Genomic DNA, 21,599 nt, shown 5'->3' with positions numbered 1-21,599 from the left:
AACTCAAAAGCAAGAGTTTCTCAGTATGTGCAACTGAAGAAGTTCAAAGGGCAAACATACATAAGCACTGCTGGAGATGAGAATTTGAACAGTCCACAGCAAATTTCTGATTATTTGAGAATAAGATCAGCCTCCTGAAAACCACCTCAAGCAAACAGAGACATTTCAACAAATTGCAATCTTCTTGGGTGGCGTCAGCCAAAGCAATTGTTATCTTAAACCACAAAATTAATCCATTTACTCAGTCACAACACTTTAAGACCTGAACAGATTTTTATCAGCTTCAGTAGCTGCTTCTGCTTGTAGGATCCCAAATTGCATGGGTGGGGGAGTCAACCACAATTCAAGCTTTTCATTTTCATATATACTGTGTATATATATATATATATATTGCGGATTTTATCCCTGGGATTTCATAGAGCTGGCAATCTGAAATTATAAGGGTGAACACAACCACCCGCATCACTGAAAGGCACTGAAAGGCTTTAAACTACCAAACTCTCAAGCAGGGATAATGAGACCCATTTCGCTGCTTCAAGCTAACCAGGAAGTGCCACCTTGCCTTGCTGCCGCTCTCCCACCACCACATACTTACTCCTGCTGCTGCCTGCTCAGCTGCCACTGCACTCCTTGCTGCAACTGCCAGTGGTGGAGAACCAGCATCACCATCGGTGCCTATTCCGAGCAAGATGCTGCTGATTTGGTGTGAGGCACGGTCTTGCCCAATATTGGTGGTGAAGCAAGCAGGGCACCCAAAGGCATGCTGCCTGAGGCAGCTGCCTCACCCTGCCTAATGGCTGGGCCGGACCAACTTTCCTCTGAAGGATCACACATAGGCTGCAATGCTGAAAAGGTCTTCCAGGCTAACCCAGGTCTGCATGAGGGCCATTCTTCATTCCTTATCAAGCACAAGCAGATGGAGCAAGGGGAACTACATGACACTGGAACCAGATAACCCTGGGGTGGCTGGTTCCTGGTTGGGTCAGAAATCAATCCCTCTTCACAAAACACCCAGCTTCTAGAATTCTTTGGGAGGGAAGCCATGACTGTTTAACATGGTTTCATGGTGCTTTCAATATGTGGTGTGAATGTGGCCTAGGACTGACTAAAATTCCCTATGGAACAGCAAAACAAAAACAAAAAACCAGCCAAATTACTTTATTGGGTTATTCCCTTTTTCTGAATTTCTTTTGGGTGTTTAGTAGGAGCTGGCTGGCGAGTTCCTGTCTGCACTGAAGCTTCTAACATTCCATCCACTTGATAACAAAGACAAAATGGTCTCATGTTGACACATATTTTATTGTGTATATTCAGGGGAAATTAATATTGACAGCTTTTCGGAGCTTCCCAAGTTACCTGGACCAGCTTTCATACCACTGGCAGATTCCATTCTCTGTCAGCTGTGCAGGGAAACCAACCATGATAACAGATTACAGTGTTTGCAGTCTTGTGATGATTTTTCTAGGGATTATGTAGGTAAAGATAGAAAAGCTTTAAGTGCAACAGAACTGCTTAGAGACATACCAGGGACTCGCCTTATTTCTGAAAACTTGGCACGCCACACAGCCTCATGGTCCTCTTCCCATATGTGTGTGCATGGCACACAGGGACTGGTCTATTCATGGTGGTATCGGGACAGTCACATGCTATTCTGCTTTCAATGGTGTTGGTTCCTGCAAAAGTATTGGGGCAGTCACACTGCTTCATTTCCAATCTCTGCATATATTGTACCTTCCTGTTGAAATCCTGTAACTTTTTATACCACAAATGTCCTGGGTTTGTGCCTTTTTTTGTCCTACTTCTGATGCGCTATAGCCCCTCTGGATGTCTGAGAGAGATTAAATGTTTTGATTCTGGTGGTTTACTCTAGGCAAGAGGATTTGCAGCTTGAGAGACAGCGATGCCTGTCTCTCTATGCCATAGTTCTCTCAAAAACTACAAGTTCCAGAGTTCCTTAGTTCCTGCTGGCATTTTCTATGCAAAGGTGGAAGAAGGTATCAGGGTGTGGAGAGCAACCAGGGGACCACCACCCTAATAAACAGGGACCTTGAGATCCCAGGGACAACATGGGGCAGTGTTTCTGTTGGGATATACAGGCCCCAGAAATATATGTTAACTAAATGAGGGATGGCTTTAAGGGCCATGCATGTCTCCTCAGATGTAAGCCCTACAGAGTTCAAGGGGGTTTCCTCCCACGTAATTGTGTATAGCCTTGGTAGTGAGATGTTGTGGGCTACACCTCCCATAAACTCCAGCCACTTGTCAATAGGCAGGGATGGTGGGAGCTGCAGTTCAAAACATCTGGAGTAGGACTGCTGCTTAAGCTTGTCAAATTTCCAAAACTGCAGGAGGAGTCACTCCGTTTCTGCCTCTAGCAACAGGCCTCAACCCACTTGAGTCTAGATCTGCAGCCTGCCTCCCCAATGGCCTGTTAATCTGCTGGAATGTTGTGTGTTTAGGGGCACAGTCTGCTTATGGCTAAATGTCTTCCTGTTTATGTATCCCTTGGGTGAAATCCTGCCTCACAATACAGACGGACGTCTTTGAAGCCCTCTCCAAGGATAAACTGTGTTGTCTGAGTCACAAGCGTTTATACGTAAAACTGGACATGGTGTGTAAAGGCTTCAACCAAGGAAAGGGTTGACTGGAATGGAAGTACCTTGAAGGAGGCACGTACAATTCAACAGTCTGCCATAAACATTTATACTGCAGAATTGGTTTTGCACTCTGCAGCTATTCATGGTTTATCACCTGTCAGGGACAACACTATTTAATGTTTCCTTGGTGAAACCAACCCAAACACAGAAATGGTAGCTGCATTTGTATAGTAATCACTGTAAAGAGATAAAATGAAAACTGTTGCTGGATGGAGTGTGCTTATTTTCCAGGCAATATCAAAGCCACATCTACAAACATTCTCAAATGTTTATGGATCTTAAACAGTACATCTTAAAATAGAAAACTGAGTTTTCTAGGAATTGCAGACTGGACAGCAATGGCGTCATTGAAGCAAGACCAGCACCATCGTTTTGGGGTTTAGACACCAGTTGAAGATCCATATATTTGATTTGACAAAGGTGCACAGGAAATGGATACGTGTCCGGCTCGTATTGTTTTAAGCTGACATTAAACTGTTGGATTGAATGTTTGTGTTTTCAGTGTTTTGGTGACTGTGTGGCAAGCCATCCTCAGATCACAAATGATGAAAGGTGGTTCAGAACGTGAATAAATAAAATAAAATTTGAAAAACTATTAGATGAGGTTAGCTGCTTATTCCTGCTTCCTATTCTCAGTGCAAATCAAATTGAATACGGCACTTCCCATATGTCCATGGAAGTTTTTTCCCCTTGCTGTCTTTCTGGCCCTTCCAACTCACTTTCTTCCAATCAGCTCCCCAAGTCATCATTATTTTTTCCTGCCTCTTTCTCATGCATCTATCACTGCATCAGGCAAAATGGGACCAATCTAGTCCAGCATCCTGTTCTCATAGGGGCCAGCCAGATGCCTATGGGAAGCCCTGAGTGCAACATCACTCTCTCCACCAGTGATTCCCAGCACCTGGTATTTGGAAACATACTGCACTGAGGAGTATGCATACTGATGTCACACTTCTCAATATACTTTTAGTCTTGGGTTCCCCGTTTGTGTTTGATGGGATTACTATTTTCCTATAGAAATATGATGACAGTAAGAGTCTACACATGTGGTGAATGTGCCCATGATGAAGGCTGCACCAATTCTTAGATGAGAGGGATCTTGCAATCCTCATCTTGTAACTTTGTGGAATGAGTATTCCAAATTCCACATACTGCAACATGGTCCACTCTATGGAGGACTCCACTTGAAGTTAATTCAGAAGCTTCACCTGGTGCAAAATGTTGGTATTGAACTGAATATTATTCAGAGTGACCTGTTGAAATTAATGGACCTAACTTGGTTACATTCATTAATTTCACTGGTTCTACTCTGAGTCAAACTTAGTTGAATGCCACCCAAAAAAAATTCATTGTTGGACAGTTCCTGTTGGTCCTATTCATATTCGTGAAACAGGACGTATTTCTCCCTTTAACAAATCTGAATCATTCTTTGCTTATTTCCATTTCCCCCTTCAATAAGGTCACAGCTGAGATCTAAGAACGTACAAACTGAATTTCAATGATTCATGCCTACTTCAAAACTAAGCAACATAAAGCCTTCATTCATGGCAAATTCAGCTACTTTCAAGTACCGCTTTTGACTATGTGTCTAACTACATGAGAGCTGTAGGTGCATGAGGCTCGAAGCTCAGTGTTGCTCCATCTAATCAAAAGAAACATAGATTGCTGAACAACATAGCAAGGAATTGTTGCATGTTTCACAAGCACAAAGATGTGACAAGACATCTTTTGTCAGCCAGCTACAAATCTCAGACTGGAGATCTCCTCCTTCACTGGCTACGTTTCAAACACCACAGTCATATACCATGGGCAGAACACACTAAAGGCAGAAATTCCTCAGCACCCTACAGGTACAGGTAGGCATAGCCAACATTCCAGATTGGTCATCATGTACAAGGAAACTGTCCTATACCATGGCCACTGGCCTATCTGGCTCAATATTATCTGCCTGGAAGAAGCTCTTCAAGGTTTCAGACAGAGACCTTTCCCAGCCTTGCTTGGAGATGCCTGAGATTGAACAAGATTGACCTTTTGCATGCAAACCAAGTGCCCTGCTACTGAGCAACATTTTCTGTTGTTGAAGTCCCATTCAGCAAGCATCACCCTATACAAAGCCTAAAGAAACAGTCATATTGTCCAGTTGACATACAACAAAATGCTTCCCTTCCCATGCCTCCACTGTCTGCCAGAAATTCACATGGGAGCCAAATCACAAGCCTGGGTGGAATTGTCAAAATAGGTGTGATGATGCTATCAACGCAACCCTGAGCTACAGCCAGATTTTTCTATCGTTGCTACACCTTGCAGCAGGAAATCCTGCTTAGGGGGGTGTTCTGCTTCAAGATATTAATGAATTAAGAGGCCAAGGCTTGTGTGCTTTGGGACATTACATAAGTAAAAACAGCCTGCGTGAACTCAGGAAGGGCTGACTACGTCAAACTTAGCCAGCAATGAAGTAGCGAGCCCTTTTCCAGAGAGGAAACTAAGACAATGGGAAGCTGTCTAGCTAAATGCTCTCTTCAGTAAAATCAGCCCAAGCATAACACATCCCCTATTAAATGAATGAAATATTTTTGGCATGCTTTGGAGAACTATTTCCCAAGGCAATGGGGAGCAACATGACGTTGCCAGCCAATTTCACTGCGGGAACTGAGAGCAGCAATTTTCTAAAAAACTCTGGTTTAATTACAGGAAGAGAAGCCGATCAGTTACGCTTGACCACAATGTGGGAGGATTTGCACATTTCATCCATAACAGCTCAGCATCATTAAATCTGGAGTGTCAATTACTTTCATATGCATTGAGCAGGAAAAATGCAGAGTTCAAGAATATCTTTGCTAATGTAAACCAGGTTGCCTACTTTCTCCTGGCAGGTGGACCTTGGGACTCTTCTTTTTAAAAATGCAATAACACAATTTTACGTTGGCAGTATTTAATGGATTTTTCATCCAGCTGGCTGACAAACAGGCTTTGCTTCAAGTGTGTCACGGTCTTAAGATGGTGATTCAGGAAGTTCTTTGCAGCCCACTTAGGTTAAGGGCGTCTTCAAATGAGCTCTATTACCAATTCTCCTATGCAATCCTGGTCTAGTTGTGGACTTCAAAACACTTGAAAATGCAGGGAAGGGAACCATTATTCCATGCCTTCACTACTCAGTACAGTAGTAAAAATTCATTCTTGGGGAATTTTGAGTTTGTAAAACACAGCAGACTTTTTCTGGAAGAGTCATTTCAATTTTAATTGATTGATTAATTAATTAATTAATTAATTATACCCCACCCATCTGGCTGGGTTTCCCCAGTCACTCTGAGCGGCTTCCAACAAAATATTAAAAATACATTAAAACATCAGTCATTAAAAACTTCCCTAAACAGGGCTGCCTTCAGATGTCTTCTAAACGTCAGATAGTTGTTTATTTCTTTGACATCTGAGGGCATTCCACAGGGTGGGCGCCACTACTGAGAAGGCCCTCTGCCTGGTTCACTGCAACTTCGCTTCTTGCAGTGAGGGAGCCGCCAGAAGGCCCTCGGTGCTGGACCTCAGTGTCCAGGCTGAACGATGGGGGTGGAGACGCTCCTTCAGGTATACTGGACCAAGGCCATTTAGGGCTTTAAAGGTCAGCATTACATTGATCTAGATAATGTGGTTTCTGGGACAAAGTTCCTTGGCTCTTATGCCTCATAGCCATAGTATTATATTTATTGATGTTTGTAACATACCCTGAAGTCCACAGATGCTATAGAAATATTGCAGCTAAAGATATATCACACCTACCCACATGATTCCCCCGCTCTGTTTGCAATCAGATGTTATCAGCTTCACAATAAGTGTACAGTCTGCGGGGGGAGATAACATACAAAGAATCCTGCTGGATCAGATTGAAGGCCTGTCTCCTGTCTCCCACAGTGGCCAAACTGATGCCTTAGAGGGGAAGCCTACAAACAGGACATTCCACACGGCAGTTTCTACAAATGAAGCAGAATCAGGGATGTGGGAAGTATGAGAAATACCCTGTGAAAAAGTTGGTGTGTTTTCTGAAAAGGACATCCCCAAAGTGCATGTGGGATGCCAGCTATATGTACTAAACAGCTTGAGCTGGTCCTGTGCTAGAACCTATCAGCCACATGGACCACTTTGATCTAGAATGCTCAACACTGTAGATTCAGAACCCCCTGAGAGAGTGACTCCATCAGAAGAAAGGGAACTTGAGATTCAGGATGTCAGTTCACAGGCACCTTAGTCATTTGTATACTTGGTGTTGTGAAAAAGCAGTCAGAAACCAACCACAGCATGCAGAACCTTCACATTATCTGATGTGAACACAAATGCAACACTTTTCAATGGAGACAGTTGTAGTCAGCTAAGACTAATCAAGTCCTTGCTTGTACTTCTTGTATGGTCCCTTGATATACCTTCATCCAAGGGAGTGATATTATCTGTTAAGCAGATATATTTCCTGAAACAGTAGTTCTTGAAGCTAGCAGTATGAATCACATCATTTAAACCGGGCAGAAGCTGAAGCCCTTAATTAAGGCTTGTAAGGTCTGCCTGAATGGACAGGCCCTTTTGTTATAGTCATTAGGAGGAATCTTCTGTTACTATTTTTACAACACCTCCAATTAGTTGCTTTCTCTGATGCTGCACATACTACAGTTGCCTTATGTCAAGGAAATCAAAGCAATACAAAACTTGTGTGCAGTTATCGTGTTACATCCGAGATGGGGAACCTCTGGCCTCCCAAATGTTTCTGGATCACAATATCCATCACCTCTGGCCATAGGCCATATTGGATGGGGCTGATGGGAGTTGAAGCCTCAAACATCAGGAGGTTTACAATTTTCCTAGTTTTATATGGCTTACAGACTGCGTCCAAGGAGGCTTGCCCAGTTATCAGGCAGAAAAAGGGTGAGAAGCTCAACTCAATATGTAGGATTGCCGAAGGGATTGGTCATTGCTTTAAAGCATAGCTGTTAACCTTCCCTTTTTTTTGCGGGAAATTCCCTTATTCCAGCACCGTTTCCCGCTGCTTCCCGCTACTATCCTGGATTGTTAGATATCCCGAAGACTGTCCCCGGGACAGGTGAAGCTGCTAATCCCTTATTTTCAAATCTGAAAGTTGACAGCAATGCTTTAAAGGCTGTCTGTGCTAGCTAGATGGGCACAAAGAGTGGTAAATCTAGTGGGAAAATTCTCCTCACCATTGGCAGGATGACACAGGCAATTTAAGATGCAATCCTCACCACACTTACATGGGAATAAGCACCACTGAATTCAACAGGACTTAATCACGAGGTTAGAATTGCACTGTTAGGCCACATTCAAACTGTTTTGAATAACATAGTTTGAACACGGATTAAAAACCCAGCAGTGGAAATGCAGAGAGTGCACAATAAATGGGAGCATGAACACAGCATAAGTTAGGTATCATCCAGATGACTTTTTTTTATTGAGCAGTCATCCTGATTCGCTCACACAAAGCTTAGAGGTTAGACTACATCTGGTCTTTACTGAGCACTCAATCTGATTTATTAGTGGGAAAGTTATACGATCGACCCTGCATCATGATTCAGATGTCTTCCCATTCATCATTCACTCATCCCATGCTTTTCAGCACATTCCCCCTGTCACTTTCCTAACAGCAAAAAGTCTGGTTTGATTGTTTGTTTGTTTAATGTAATGAATTTGTTGCTCCAGGGCTATAGAGAACTTAGATGCACTTTATTTGGGCAAACATAAATTTCTGGTACATTCCTGAACCCCGTGTGCAAAATAGTGACATTCTGGAGGCACCCTAGAGCAAACCAGCACTAATTTTGTGGCTCTTTTGGTTTCCACAGGGTAGCAAAGTAGGTCACCTTGTTCTGGGGGCCATCCACTCTCTCAGGATTATAAAGAAAGGAACAAATTGTCTCTGTGACAGGGAATGGTTTCAAGTAGTCATTACTGACATAGGATCCCCTATCCCACTAAAAATTCCTGTCATTGTTGGGTCTTGGTGGGGAGGGGGGCCTATCAGTGACAGATTCCTCTCCAAACAAATCAGGACAGGGCTGAATAAAGCAAGCCTGGACATGTCCAGCTTCCTTTTTGCAGTCAGCCTAAATTGCACAGCAACAGGACAATCACATCCTCATTCCTCTCCATCTGAGGTAAAGTTCAGAGTCAATGAAAGCCTTATGCCACATGGCAATTACATTTGAAATGGTTCCAAATGATAAAGTGGGGAAGAAATGTGAATGAGGCCCACAGCTATTCATTACTCATGTCATGTATTTATTTGGGATTTATTTGATAAAAGGTGTCCTTAATTATGAGGTATATCTACCCCACAGCTCTCCATTAGTCTTACAATACTGGCTGCATATTATGCACTGTGCATTTAAATTATATTCCCCCCCCTCAAAGAATCCTGGGAAATGTAATTTAACTCTCAGAGTAACAAATCCCAGGGCACTTAACAAATTACCAATTCCCAGGATTCTTGGGTAGGGGGCTGTTATTTAAATATGATTTAAATGTACAGTGTGTACACAGCCTATAGCTTCTTCTAAAAGTCATATTATCAGGGCACCTTTTCAGCTTTCAGTGTCAGCAAGGAAAGATTCTAGAAATCTTTAAAGGTCTTTTCTTGGATATAAAAACTCACTGTCCCTGTGGTCACCTAAAGGCCTTCCTCTCCTGAAAGGTCTGGTATTAATGAATAATTCAACCCACAGGGAGTAAACCCCCTCCTAAGAAAAGTGCTGGCAATGTCCTTGATTCAAATAAAGTTCAACGTAACAAACCCACCTCTCATCATTTTCTTTTTACAACAGGGTCTGCATCTTCTGTTTAGAACAGGGTCTCAGGAGAAAGACCTGCTGTTTCTAATGCCAATCAGATACTTCAACTGGTACAATGTTTACCATGGTGGTAAGACGTTTTTATGATAAGCAACACATTTTTACAAGAGGTCTTCTTCATATGTTTTGTTCTTCTGAAGCCACGTCCACACTATACATTTAAAGCACTCTTATACCACTTTAACAGCCACGACTTCCCACAAAGAATCCTGGGAACTTTAGTTTGTTATGGGTGCTGGGGAATTGTAACGCTGTAAGGGGTTTCCTAACTCTCAGCACCTTTAACAAAAGCATGGTGTGGCTGTGTGACTCAAGTCCTAGTCCTATACAAAGGGGAAGCTTACTTGCCCTTCCTCTTCCCCACTTAGCTCATCAGCCACGGCATGCAGCTCCTGCATCACAGTAGACCCCAGGAATGAAATAAACCACATCATTTCCTGCTCTGGAATGAACCCATGAACTCTGACGTGAAATTTCCGGGGAAATGGGACAGCTGTCCTTGCCTGTGGCCAATGGAATAACAGTTTGGCAGTTGCCGGAACATATTGTCTGGATGAAACATTCGCCTTGTGTTCTTTGGGGCTTTGTTTTGCTTTCGCGATGCTGTAGAAATCCTCTTGTTCATTGGCAGCTAGGCCATGTCCGTGTAGATCAAAGAGCTGCTAGTCATGAACATCGGAGAGAGAATATTCCGGAACGAGTCAGGGATGTGAAAGGCTTTTCTTCTGTGCCCTTCCATGGGGCTGGCATTTGCATCACTGAGCGGTGACATAAGGAACAGGGCAAACAAAAAAACCTTTATATTCCTAAATCTCTCAAGGCTGGTTCTTTTGCATATCTATAAGAGTCAGCTGCTGGAGGAGGAAGTCAAAATGCCATTTATTAGCTTTCACTTTTAAAAATACCAACAGCTAAGGCACATCAAAGCATGATGCACCATCAAGGTAGCAGTTAATTTACAGGGATTTTAGCTTCATTTTGAGCAGACCTAACAGCATTGGACCTAAATGCACTGGAGTGGGAAACAAAACCCAGACTCCATCTTCTGTTCCATTAAACTGGCTATCCTACCTCAGGTCAAAGGGCTGATCACAGCCTGTCCAATTCTATGCATGTTTACTAGAAGTAAATCCCACTGTACTCAGAGTGGGGCTCGCCCTCAGGTAATAGTGAATAAGACTGCAGTCTAAAATAATCCAACAGAAGCAGCTCAAATATTCTGCCAAAGACAACTAGGTTGGCAACTGAATCTTAGGTCTCATCCACACCACACATTTGAAACACATTTATATCACTTTAACAGTCATGGCTTCTTCTAAAGTATTCCGACAATGGTAGTTTACCCCTCACAGAACTACAATTCCCAGCACCCTTAAGCCAATGCAGTTCCTTGGATTCTTGGGAGGAAGTGAAGTGCTTTAAATGTATGGTGTGGATGGGACCTCACTTCAACAGTGATTTGGGGACAATATCCTCCACAATGCCTAAAGGAATCAAGCTATCTTATGAGGTGGAGACTACCTTAGGAGACTCAAGGGGTATCTGCCACCCTGAGTATTTGCTGTGTGAGGCAGTTGCCTCAGTCAGCTTAATGAAATGGCGGGCCCTGACTACAACTTCCATCAGACCCCATCCAGCATAGCCAATTGTTGAGGATGATGGGAGTTGTCCACAAAATCGGGAACACACCATGTTGGTTACCCCCAGCCATAAGAAGATCATACTGCATCTGAGAAGAAAATTATCTGGTTACTTCTGATGACAAGGAATGAGCAGAGGTATGAAAGAGGAAAGAGCAAGTTTGTTTCCCAAGCCTCCTTTTGGTTCAATTTTCCTACTATAATAATAACAGCAACAATAATTTATTATTTATACCCCGCCCATCTGGCTGGGTTTCCCAAGGGTTTAACCCAAGGCAGAGTTTGATTTGCCATGTGGAAATGATACCTCACACCACCTTTTCCTACCCTGTTGCTGCAACACCTCTTTGCCCAGGTAAAAGCAAGTTTGGACATGATTCGCGTTTCTCCCTGGTGAGCATGGAGACAGCTATTCATAAACCAGGCTGGGTCTCAGCTGTAAAGGAAATATTCAGAATGTGGATGCTTCACATACCTTGGCATACTCAGACTCAAAAGCTGGCATGGTAATTGATGGGAATTTTACATAAGAGAATTGTGGTGAAACTGACACCCGCATTTAGCCACGGAAACAGTGTACATTTGATATTTGGACCACAGAGATCTGATTGGTTTTTTTTAAATGTTGTGGTTTTAACATGGCAAGAGGAGTTGCTGAGGGGCAGAGTGTCAAGAAGCATTGGACTGGGGTGGAATGAGACAGGGTTTGTTGGGTAGGATTTGTAAACAAACAAAAACTGATGGGGTTTTTAAAAAAAGAAGCAACAGCATGAACTGCTTTATTATTTAAAAGGGGAAAAAAACAGAAGAAAGCTCAAGACTCAGTTTAACTTTGTAAAGAATGTAGACAAGACAGTAAAACATAGCAGTAAAGCATAATAAGCACACAATAAATGCGATTCTCTACCTAAAGAAGTAAAGGAAGTAGGGAATTATTATAAACCCTGCTATGGCCTGAGAAACAAAAGCCTTCAGAGGCTCTAAGGCAGGGGTTGCCCACATGGGCTCACTCAAGTACCGTATTTTTCCCTCTATAACACGCAGATTTTTTCTCCTAAAAAGGAAGGGGAAATGTCTGTGCGTGTTATTGAGCGAATGTGTGGTCCCTGGAGCCAAATGGCAAAAAAAATCAGGCAAAAATCAAATCGCGCGTCTCGGAGAAGGGAAACCTGAAAAGAGGAAGTGGCTGCTTTCCTGCATTCTGCCTCAGGGTCTTACTGCCCACCCTCCTCTGTTTCCTTGCTGTGTTTGCTCAAACGGAACAAAGAGCAGGGAAAGCCCCTCCCCTCCAGGCAAGCAGAGGGGAAAGCAGAGTGTCGTCTCTGTGCTCCGGTGCTGCTGAAAACATGCAGGAGGGAGAGAGAGAGAGAGAGAGAGAGAGAGAGAGAGAGAGATGGCTGGCTTGGGTGGGTAGGTGAGGGAAAACTTTTGCCTTCCTTTCCTCCCTCCCGTTATACCCCTCTCCTGCATTCTTAGCCAGCTGCTTCTCTGCACACCCCTCTCGTGCTCCTTGTCCATTCTGTATTTTTCCTTCCTTCCCCACTTAAAATGTGGTTAAAAAGCATGGATCCACATGGATCCTCAGGATCTTTGCATTGGGTCACCCCAAATTCACTATCAGATCACATAGCATGTCCATGGCTACAGCCTGCCCCCCAAAAATCACACACGCACTGTTGCCTGGGGCTGCAATGGTGCAAAAATGTGGTTAAAAAGCATGGATCCACATGGATCCTCAGGATCTTTGCATTGGGTCACCCCAAATTCACCATCAGATCACATAGCATGTCCATGGCTACAGCCTGCCCCCCCCAAATCACGCACCCACTGTTGCCTGGGGCTGCAATGGTGCAAAAACGTGGTTACAAAACATGGATCCTCAGGATCTTTGCATTGGGTCACCCAAATTCACCATCAGAGCACATAGCATGTCCATGGCTACAGCCTGCCCCCCCCCAAATCACACACCCACTGTTGCCTGGGGCTGCAATGGTGCAAAAACGTGGTTACAAAGCATGGATCCACAGGGATTCTCAGGATTTTTGCATTGGGTCACCCCAAATTCACCATCAGATCACATGTCTGTGGCCACAGCATGAAGCACAAAAATGATACATCCACTGTTTCATTCAGAATGTTTTTTCCCTTGTTTTCCTCCTCTAAAAACGATGTGCGTGTTATGGTCAGGTGCGTGTTATCGAGCGAAAAATACGGTAAATATGGATAGATAGGACTGCAGCCTGAGTGTTTTAGATATGAACATTGAATAACAATTACAGTATACCTGAAAAATATATTTTGAAGGAAAGTTAAAATTCAGAAATATTATGTTATAACCTCCTGCTTTGCACAGGAGGTTATTGCTCAGGGCAAGTATGGAGACCCTCCAGATGCATTTGGACTCCAACTCCCATCAGCCCGGCCCGTGGTGAGGGATGATGGGATTTGGAGTCCAGCCACATCCGGAGGGCCACAGGCTCCCTACCCATCACTCAGAGGGTTAACGCAGAGGATGGCAGACAGAATCGTAGATATTTAGCTTGTGCACTGATCAGGATTCAGGGAAGAAGAATAAGATGTGCCAGCAGATTTATGTTGCACGGTCTTTCATGGACTAAAGTCAGATACATCTGGTGAAGTGGACTTTAATCTGTTAAGTCAGGGGTAGGCAACCTAAGGCCCGGGTGCTGGATGCGGCCCATTTGCCTTCTCAATCCAGCCCACGGACGGTCCAGGAATCAGCGTGTTTTTACATGAGTAGAATGTGTGCTTTTATTTAAAATGCATCTCTGGGTTATTTGTGGGGCCTGCCTGGTGTTTTCACATGAGTAGAATGTGTGCTTTTATTTAAAATGCATCTCTGGGTTATATGTAGGGCATAGGAATTTGTTCCTTTGTTGTTGTTTTTCAAAATATAGTCCGGCCCCCCACAAAGTCTGAGAGATGGTGGACCGGCCCACGGCTGAAAAAGGTTGCTGACCCCTGTCTTTCAGGGGCCACCAGATCCTTTGTTACTTTTTTTCCACTCAGTTACTCCTCAGGATGTTCTTACCTAGGAAAAGGAGAAAGCAGTGTGCCCTTGTGCGACAGCACATTCCTCCAGGGAAATTGCCGGGTGAGGTATGTGTGCTCTGTCAGAACCTAAACAAATAGCTCTCTCTTGCAATGAGAGGTGGGACCAGGGAACGGAATGTTTTGCTGAAACTGAGAAAAGCATCCAGGACCTGTGGTTTCAAGTGCTCTGACCCTACTAAATCCCAGAGCGCAAGTCAAACAGAAAAATGCAAATCCATTCCTTTTACAGATCCGGTTCAAGGCAGCCCTTAGGGCAGGTGATGGAAACTTCTGACCCTCCTAATGTTGCTACAGTTCTCATCAGAATAATAATACAATTTATTACTTATACCCCGCCCATCTGACTGGGTTGCCCCAGCCACTCTGAGCAGCCGATAGTCAGGGGTGATGGGAGTTGTAGTTCAACAATATCTGGAGGACAAAAGGCTCCCCACATGCAGGCTGCTTCTTTCTTCTTCTTCATTTGGCCAATCTCAGCGTCATGCGTTTGAGTCGCAGGTTGGGCAAAAGATTTCTGCATTGCAGGGGGCTGGACTAGATGACCCTCATGGTCCCTTCCAACTCTTTGTTATTGTTGTTGTTTAGTCGTTTAGTCGTGTCCGACTCTTCGTGACCCCATGGACCAGAGCACACCAGGCACTCCTGTCTTCCACTGCCTCCCGCAGTTTGGTCAAACTCATGCTGGTAGCTTCGAGAACATTATCCAACCATCTCGTCCTCTGTTGTCCCCTTCTCCTTGTGCCCTCCATCTTTCCCAGCATCAGGGTCTTTTCCAGGGAGTCTTCTCTTCTCATGAGGTGGCCAAAGTATTCCAAAGTATTCCATCTCTACAATTCTATAATTATTCTATCAGTTGTTATTGGTGGGGTTTATGGTTTGACAGTTTTCTTATCAGATAGTTGTATTAAGTATTTTGGTTTGATTTGATTGTAACCTGCTCTGTGGTTGCTTTAGTAATGAAGAGTAGGCTAGTAATGTTTTAAGTGCTGTTGCATTCACGTTCTGCTTGTGGGCTACCCAGAGGCATCTGCTTGGCCACTGTGAGAACAGAGTGCTGGATTAAATCGGCCTGATCCACCAGGTACTCTCTGTCTCTGTCTCTATGATGTTAAGTTTGGGGAGGGACGTGCTCACCATAATCTCTAGGGTCAGTAAAGAGATAAAATTTGAGCACACTCATAAATTCATGCAAATTCAAAAACAAGCAAAGTTTGGTCCATTAACAACTAGGCCAAGGGCTCTTCCATTCCACTTAGGATCTCAAGCCCAGGCAGCTTCACATGGCTAGCTGGGGATAAGCCAAGCTGTTAATATGACAAAAGGGGTTGATGGCCCATCTAAAAGGAATCCTTGGGTCTGGGAAGACAGGAGGTTCCCAAAGGTGGCAGGGTGTGTGAGAGAGGTGACAGGGAAAGAGTCTCTTTAGCAAGGCGTGCAGAGAACAAGGGGGAGAAGAAAAGACAAGAGTTCCATCTTTGGTCAGGCTGGATGAAGGGAAGCTGGGAAAGATGCCCTCGAGTACAGGGCTGAATTGCTGCTGTGAACAAGCCACTCTTGAGATGACCATACTGTAAGATCTGGACTCCCTCCATCTAAATTCAGATGTAAATATGTGAATGAATCATATTTCTTAAAGCTATGACGGCCTCTGCCGTATCTTCAATTCACCAAAGGAACACAGACCCTGGGTGAGCACTTGGAACCCTGAAATCTTGCCACAGCTTGGCAGAGATTGGGGGTAGAACACAACTACACACACACACACACACACACACAGAGAGAGAGAGAGAGAGAGAGAGAGAGAGAGAGACATGTACCAGGGTGCAGGTAGGCCTTCTGGGATAAATGATCCGGAGAAGGGTGTAATCTTCAGCAGGCAACAGTCATCTACCCAAATTCCTCTACAGTTTAAGAACAGTCTGGCCCCATCCCATGGGAACCAGAGCTTCCAAAATGCCTTGTCATCGAGAACAAAGGATTTTTTTGTGTCCTGGGTCACCCATGCAAACTGCTTGGCTAATCAGCATAACCATTCTAGGCTGAGAAATACCAGCATTTCTACAGTAACACAGAGAAAGAGAGATTTCTCAAGCCAGAATGGGTAAATTGTCTAGAAGCAGAGCAGAGAGCTCTAGCCTTTTGCCCTGTTCCAGCCGTGGTCCAAGCTTAACCCCTTTAAACACCCACAGATTTTCCATTCCACCAACGTGATGGAGAAAGAAGGAATTTCGTGATAATTCTCCGGAGCCGATACTGCTAAGTTACAAGCAATAAACATGGAGAAAGAACGGCCTTTTGTAAGCAAGTAAGAATGGCACCCCATTTCATCTAATTAATAACCAGTATCACACTGCACTGGTAGGGTGGAAAAGCTCTTAAACCTATTGTCCGAGCCAATATGGTGGTACAGAACATCCCAGCTGCTCAGGGATCAAAGCTGCCAGCAGTAGAAGCCTCCAAGTTTAGTACCCATCCATACCTAGATAGTTGTCAGTTTGGCTTGGATCCAAACCTTTTATGGGTACCATGGAAGAAGCACATGTGTGGGGCAGGCTAAGGACACTTTACTTTGTCATTTTTTGCCCACCTATTAATCTTCACAGGGATGTGGGTGACGCTGTGTGTTAAACCACAGAGCCTAGGGCTTGCCAATCAGAAGGTTGGCAGTTCAAATCCCTGCGACGGAGTGAGCTCCCGTTGCTCGGTCCCTGCTCCTGCCAACCTAGCAGTTTGAAAGCACATCAAAGTGCAAGTAGATAAATGTCACAACAAAGTGAGCTCAACTCTCCCCCCACCAATATTCTAAAGGGATTCAAGAGAGTGCTCAGAAAGAGGCAGAGAAACGGAAGCTTATTTCGCAGGCCGAAATATGCTTCAAGAAATTAGAGGACAGGTTTTGCCAGTGCAGACTGTCCTAAAATTCACTACCACTACCAAGGACATAGGTCCAAGAGCCAAACAAAAATTTTATCCTCTTCTGCATTTAAAGCACAAGTATGTCAATGCCACACACACTTGAATAATAGTGACAAGAAAACGCAAAGTGGGCAGAAAACCCGAGGGACATTCTTTCCCTATGGCATCACAGCAAACAAACAGAAAAACCATTCCAGGACAGTAAAGCATGAATGCATAACAGAAAGCTGGTGGGACTTTGTAGGAAATTATGCAACAATTAACACAAATGGCCCCTTTTTAAAACAAAACTTTGGAATGTGTTAAGAGGAGGGCACGAAGTTTGGCCAATCCTGTGGTTTCGTTCGCAGGAACTCCAGTCTCCTCCGCTAGAGCCTTGCCAACAGCAAGGCCATCTCCATTTGCGTGTGTGGATGGATCTGCTCCCCCCCACAACAACAAAATGGGACAGTCTGCACATTAAATAACTCCGCATGCACATTGGAGCACTCAGAGAGCTTGTTCAGAAGACACTGCAGACCTGCCCTTAAGATAAGAAATGCAGGACTTCAAATGTGACTAGCTACCTTTGGCGAAGCAAGGCTGCAATCCTATGCATTCTTCCTAGGAGGAAGCCCCATTCAATACAATGAGATTTACGGTATATCTGGCTGAGCATGTAGAGGACTGCAGTGTAACAGAACACTGTCACAGGAGAGGGTAGTCCAGGAAGAACATTTATTTGCAAGCTCCCATTTTTAAAGGCAGCAAATGCCATTCATAAAGTCCTTCTCAAGGCAATTTGCTTTTATGCAGTCAGTGGCTGACGCCACATTCATACCATACATTAAAAGCACTGTGATCCCACTTTAACTTACCCCCAAGAGACATGGGACCTGTAGTTTGCTCAGGGTGCTGAGAGGTGTTAGGAGTTCCCCTCGCAGAGCTGCAATTCCCAGAGTTCCCTGTGAAGAGGGAACTATAGGAGACCAAGAAAGAGTGGTTTAGCTAACATCTCTCAGTGCCCTTAAACAACTACAGCTCCCATATTCTTTGGGAGAAGCCATGACTGTTAAATTAGGGCTGCCCTATGTCCAGATTTTCCCAGACATTACTGGGATTTCAAAGGTGTCATTTATGTCTGGGGGGAATCTTTGAAAGGTGGTGCTTTGTCCTGGGTATTAGGTAATTGAAAAATTGTTGGGTTTGTCTAAAAAGAAGCTTTCGGAGTGTCCTGGTTTTTACTTTTTGAAATATGGCAACCTTAGTTAAATGTATGGTCTGAATGTGCCCCAATTGTGTTTCTGCATTTTTTCTTATTGTGTTGCTTTGTTTTATTTTGTCTTACTTATGGCTGTATGTCATCTGTTCGCTGCAGAAAGGACACTTAATATATTTTTGGGGAGTGAGAAGCATCTCCCACTCTGATTCTGCCCATCTTTCTCTCTTCTTTTCAACCCTACTACATAAAACCAGTTCTTTTTTCTTAAAAAAAAATGTTCAGGGGTACTCTCATTTTGAGAAAACCATCATGCACACGTGTCCTTTTTTAGTTCTCATTACTGTGTAAAATACCACTGATTTTGTGTGTGTGTGTCACAAACTTCCAGAACTTTTTGGGTTCCTCCCCACCACCACCGACAAATCCCCACAACAAGCCTGTATGGTACTATTCCTCTCCTTCTTCCCAAGACATTTGCACCATCTAGTGGACATTAAATCAAAGCATCCTAAATGGCATTTTGGTTGGTCCTCAGCTGTGGCTGTTTCTTGACAGTGAGAGTGGTAAAGGTTTTCTCTTCAGGGTGGCCAGATGAAAAGGGAGATGGGGCTCTTTCTTGCTCCTTTAAAAGTTGAGTGAAAGGGGGGACTTTTAGCAGATTTGGTTGGGAGAAGAGTTGCAGCGCAGTGGGCAGAACACCTGCTTTGTATGCACAAAGTCCCAGATTCAATCCCTAATGTCTCCAGGTAGGGCTGGAAGAAGTTTCTGCCTGACACCCTGGGGAGCTGCTGCCAGTCAGTTTAGACAGTACTGAGCCAGATGAAGCAGCAGCTGGACTCACAAAGAGGCAGCTTCCTATGTTCCTGTCTAAAGCCCCATAGAGGGAATTGCAGGGGCAAGAAGGGTAGTGGAGTGTCAGGGAACTGCCATCAGGGCCGGAGGGAGAGAGTGGGCTCCAGAGGGACTCCAGAGAGCGCCTTGGGATGGGGAGAGGCAGCCCATCTTCTGGGGAAGGGGATCAGCGTAGCACCAGTGGAGAAGGGGGGCAGATGGGGGAATCGGCGAGGCGGTCCCATGACTCCTTGCCGGGGACCAGCGGGGAGAGTAAGGGTCCTCCACTGCCCACACCCTCCTTGCGCAGAAGGCTTCCGCGCAGGGAGAGTAGGCGGAGACTAGGCGTCAAAGAGCTTCTTTGCTGGAAGAAGTTCAAGAAACGCCCACTGACAGATTCTGCCAGCGATTGAGACAGCCACGGGCGAGTGGCTGTCTGGACAGAAAAGGTTCACTCAGGCAACCCAGCCAGGTGTGGCGCCGGTTTACGCACGAGCAACCCCTAGAACCATCACATGGAGGAGGATCTGTTTTGAAGCAGAATGACTGAAAACCAGTGTGCTGTTTATTATTATTAATTATTATTATTTTTTAAATTGTTATACTGCCCTAAGCCCCGTATACCTCAGGGCGGTACACAATATAAAATCACTATATATATATATATATATATATGAAAATACATAATAAAAGCAAGACCAAAGACAGCCCAATAATTATAAAAGAGCACTATTTATTTCCCACTACCATGTAACTTGCTGTAAGGTAAAAGGTAAAAGGTAAAGGACCCCTGGACGGTTAAGTCCAGTCAAAGGTGACTATGAGATTGTGGGGCTCATCTCGCTTTTCAGGCCGAGGGAGCCGGCATGTGTCCATAGACAGCTTTTCGGGTCATGTGGCCAGCATGAGTAAACCGCTTCTGGCGCAATGGAACACCGTGACGGAAGCCAGAGAGCACAGAAATGCCTTCTACCTTCCTGCCACAGCGGTACCTATTTATCTACTTGCACTGGTGTGCTTCAAACTGCTAGGTTGGCAGCAGCTGGGACAGAGCAACGAGAGCTCACCCCATTGTGGGGATTCAAACCGCTGACCTTCTAATCAGCAAGCCCAAGAGGCTCAGTTTAGACCACAGCGCCACCCGCACATGGAAGGGTAGCAGTTTGAACCTCTCGTCCTTTTTAAAAGGAAAGGTGCACATCCTGTCACAGGGAAGAAGGAACACACAGACTTCACACATATTTTTTTTTTAAAGACACAAACAAACCTAAATGCTCAAGAAACAGGACAGTGGGGTATTTTCCCTTTCCAGCCCCCTAAAAAATATAAGATGGTTGATAGCTGAAGCATCATTGATGCACAGCCAAAGAACACAAAACCAACAAGGGGGGAAATTATGGCTGTGAAACAGTGCCATCTAATGGACAAATATGTTCACACTTTGCCTCCAGAGATTTAAAGCCAGATGAGCCCCATTTTGCCTGCTCTGGACTTTGATTTAAATTATTCCAAGATTTCTGTTTCCAGACTCTCCATATACTCTTTGTCTACACTTATTTCAAACCAAAATTATTTCGCCATAAATTATACACATAGTCCAACAATATAAAATTATACGTTCAATTCTGCTTTTCAATTAATATTTGTGATGAGAGTGCATAGTTGTAACATGTGTTGGGGTGAAATAAGTTTGCTCAGCTGCCTTACACACTACAGTGGTACATTGGTTTATGAACTTAATCCGTTCCTGAAGTCCGTTCTTAAACCAAATCTGTTCTTAAACCGAGGCACACTTTCCCTAATGAGGCCTCCCGCCACCGGTCCCCTTCCACCGTTCGGCTTCCATTCTTAGACTGAGGTAAAGTTCGCAAACCGGGACACTACTTCTGGTTTTGCGGCGTTTGTAAACTGAATAGTCCGTAAACAGGGCTGTTCTTAAACTGAGGTACCGCTGTACTGGATCATAATGGGCACCAACCACATACACCTTAAATCTGTAGTGTAGAAATCCATCATGAGATATACAGAAATCTATGATAATAATAGCCCTGCCATTGCACGCTTACTCAGAAGTAAGTTCCACTGGCTTTGTGCATACTGCTATGTGAGATTACCTCAGAACCTCAATTTTTGGCAATTCAAAGGAGAACAGTACATCCCTTTAAAAGTAGGACATTGCGGTTAACTGAAACAAGACATGACCACTCACCCAAATTTTGAGGTTAAGGTGCCACCCAAGGAAGCTCCAACGATCATTCCTACCCCAAAACATAGTCCAAGCTTTCCTAAAGCATCAACACGTTCGTCAGCGGTGGTCAAATCTGTTATCACCATTTGAGCACCTATTTAAAAAATGGAGGGGAAACTCAGGTTAATCGTGTACCATCTAAAGTCTTTGCTCTTCCTTTTAAAAATATGATAATGAGCATTTCAGGGG

General features: G+C 44.2%; 1 protein-coding gene across 1 annotated transcript in view; it reads right to left on the bottom strand.

The window, feature by feature from the left end:
• SLC67A1 (solute carrier family 67 member 1) overlaps nucleotides 1-21,599 on the bottom strand; it is a 70,660-nt gene that overhangs the window by 39,747 nt on the left and 9,314 nt on the right. The window contains exon 5 of the mRNA XM_083588621.1: nucleotides 21,372-21,504. Coding sequence (XP_083444747.1) covers nucleotides 21,372-21,504 — 133 coding nt within the window. The remainder of the gene's footprint in view (nucleotides 1-21,371; nucleotides 21,505-21,599) is intronic.

Source organism: Podarcis filfolensis, assembly GCF_964270895.1.
Source record: "Podarcis filfolensis genome assembly, chromosome: 1".
In the NCBI taxonomy this organism is placed as follows: domain Eukaryota; kingdom Metazoa; phylum Chordata; class Lepidosauria; order Squamata; family Lacertidae; genus Podarcis; species Podarcis filfolensis.
This window is presented reverse-complemented; position numbering and strand designations above follow the sequence as displayed.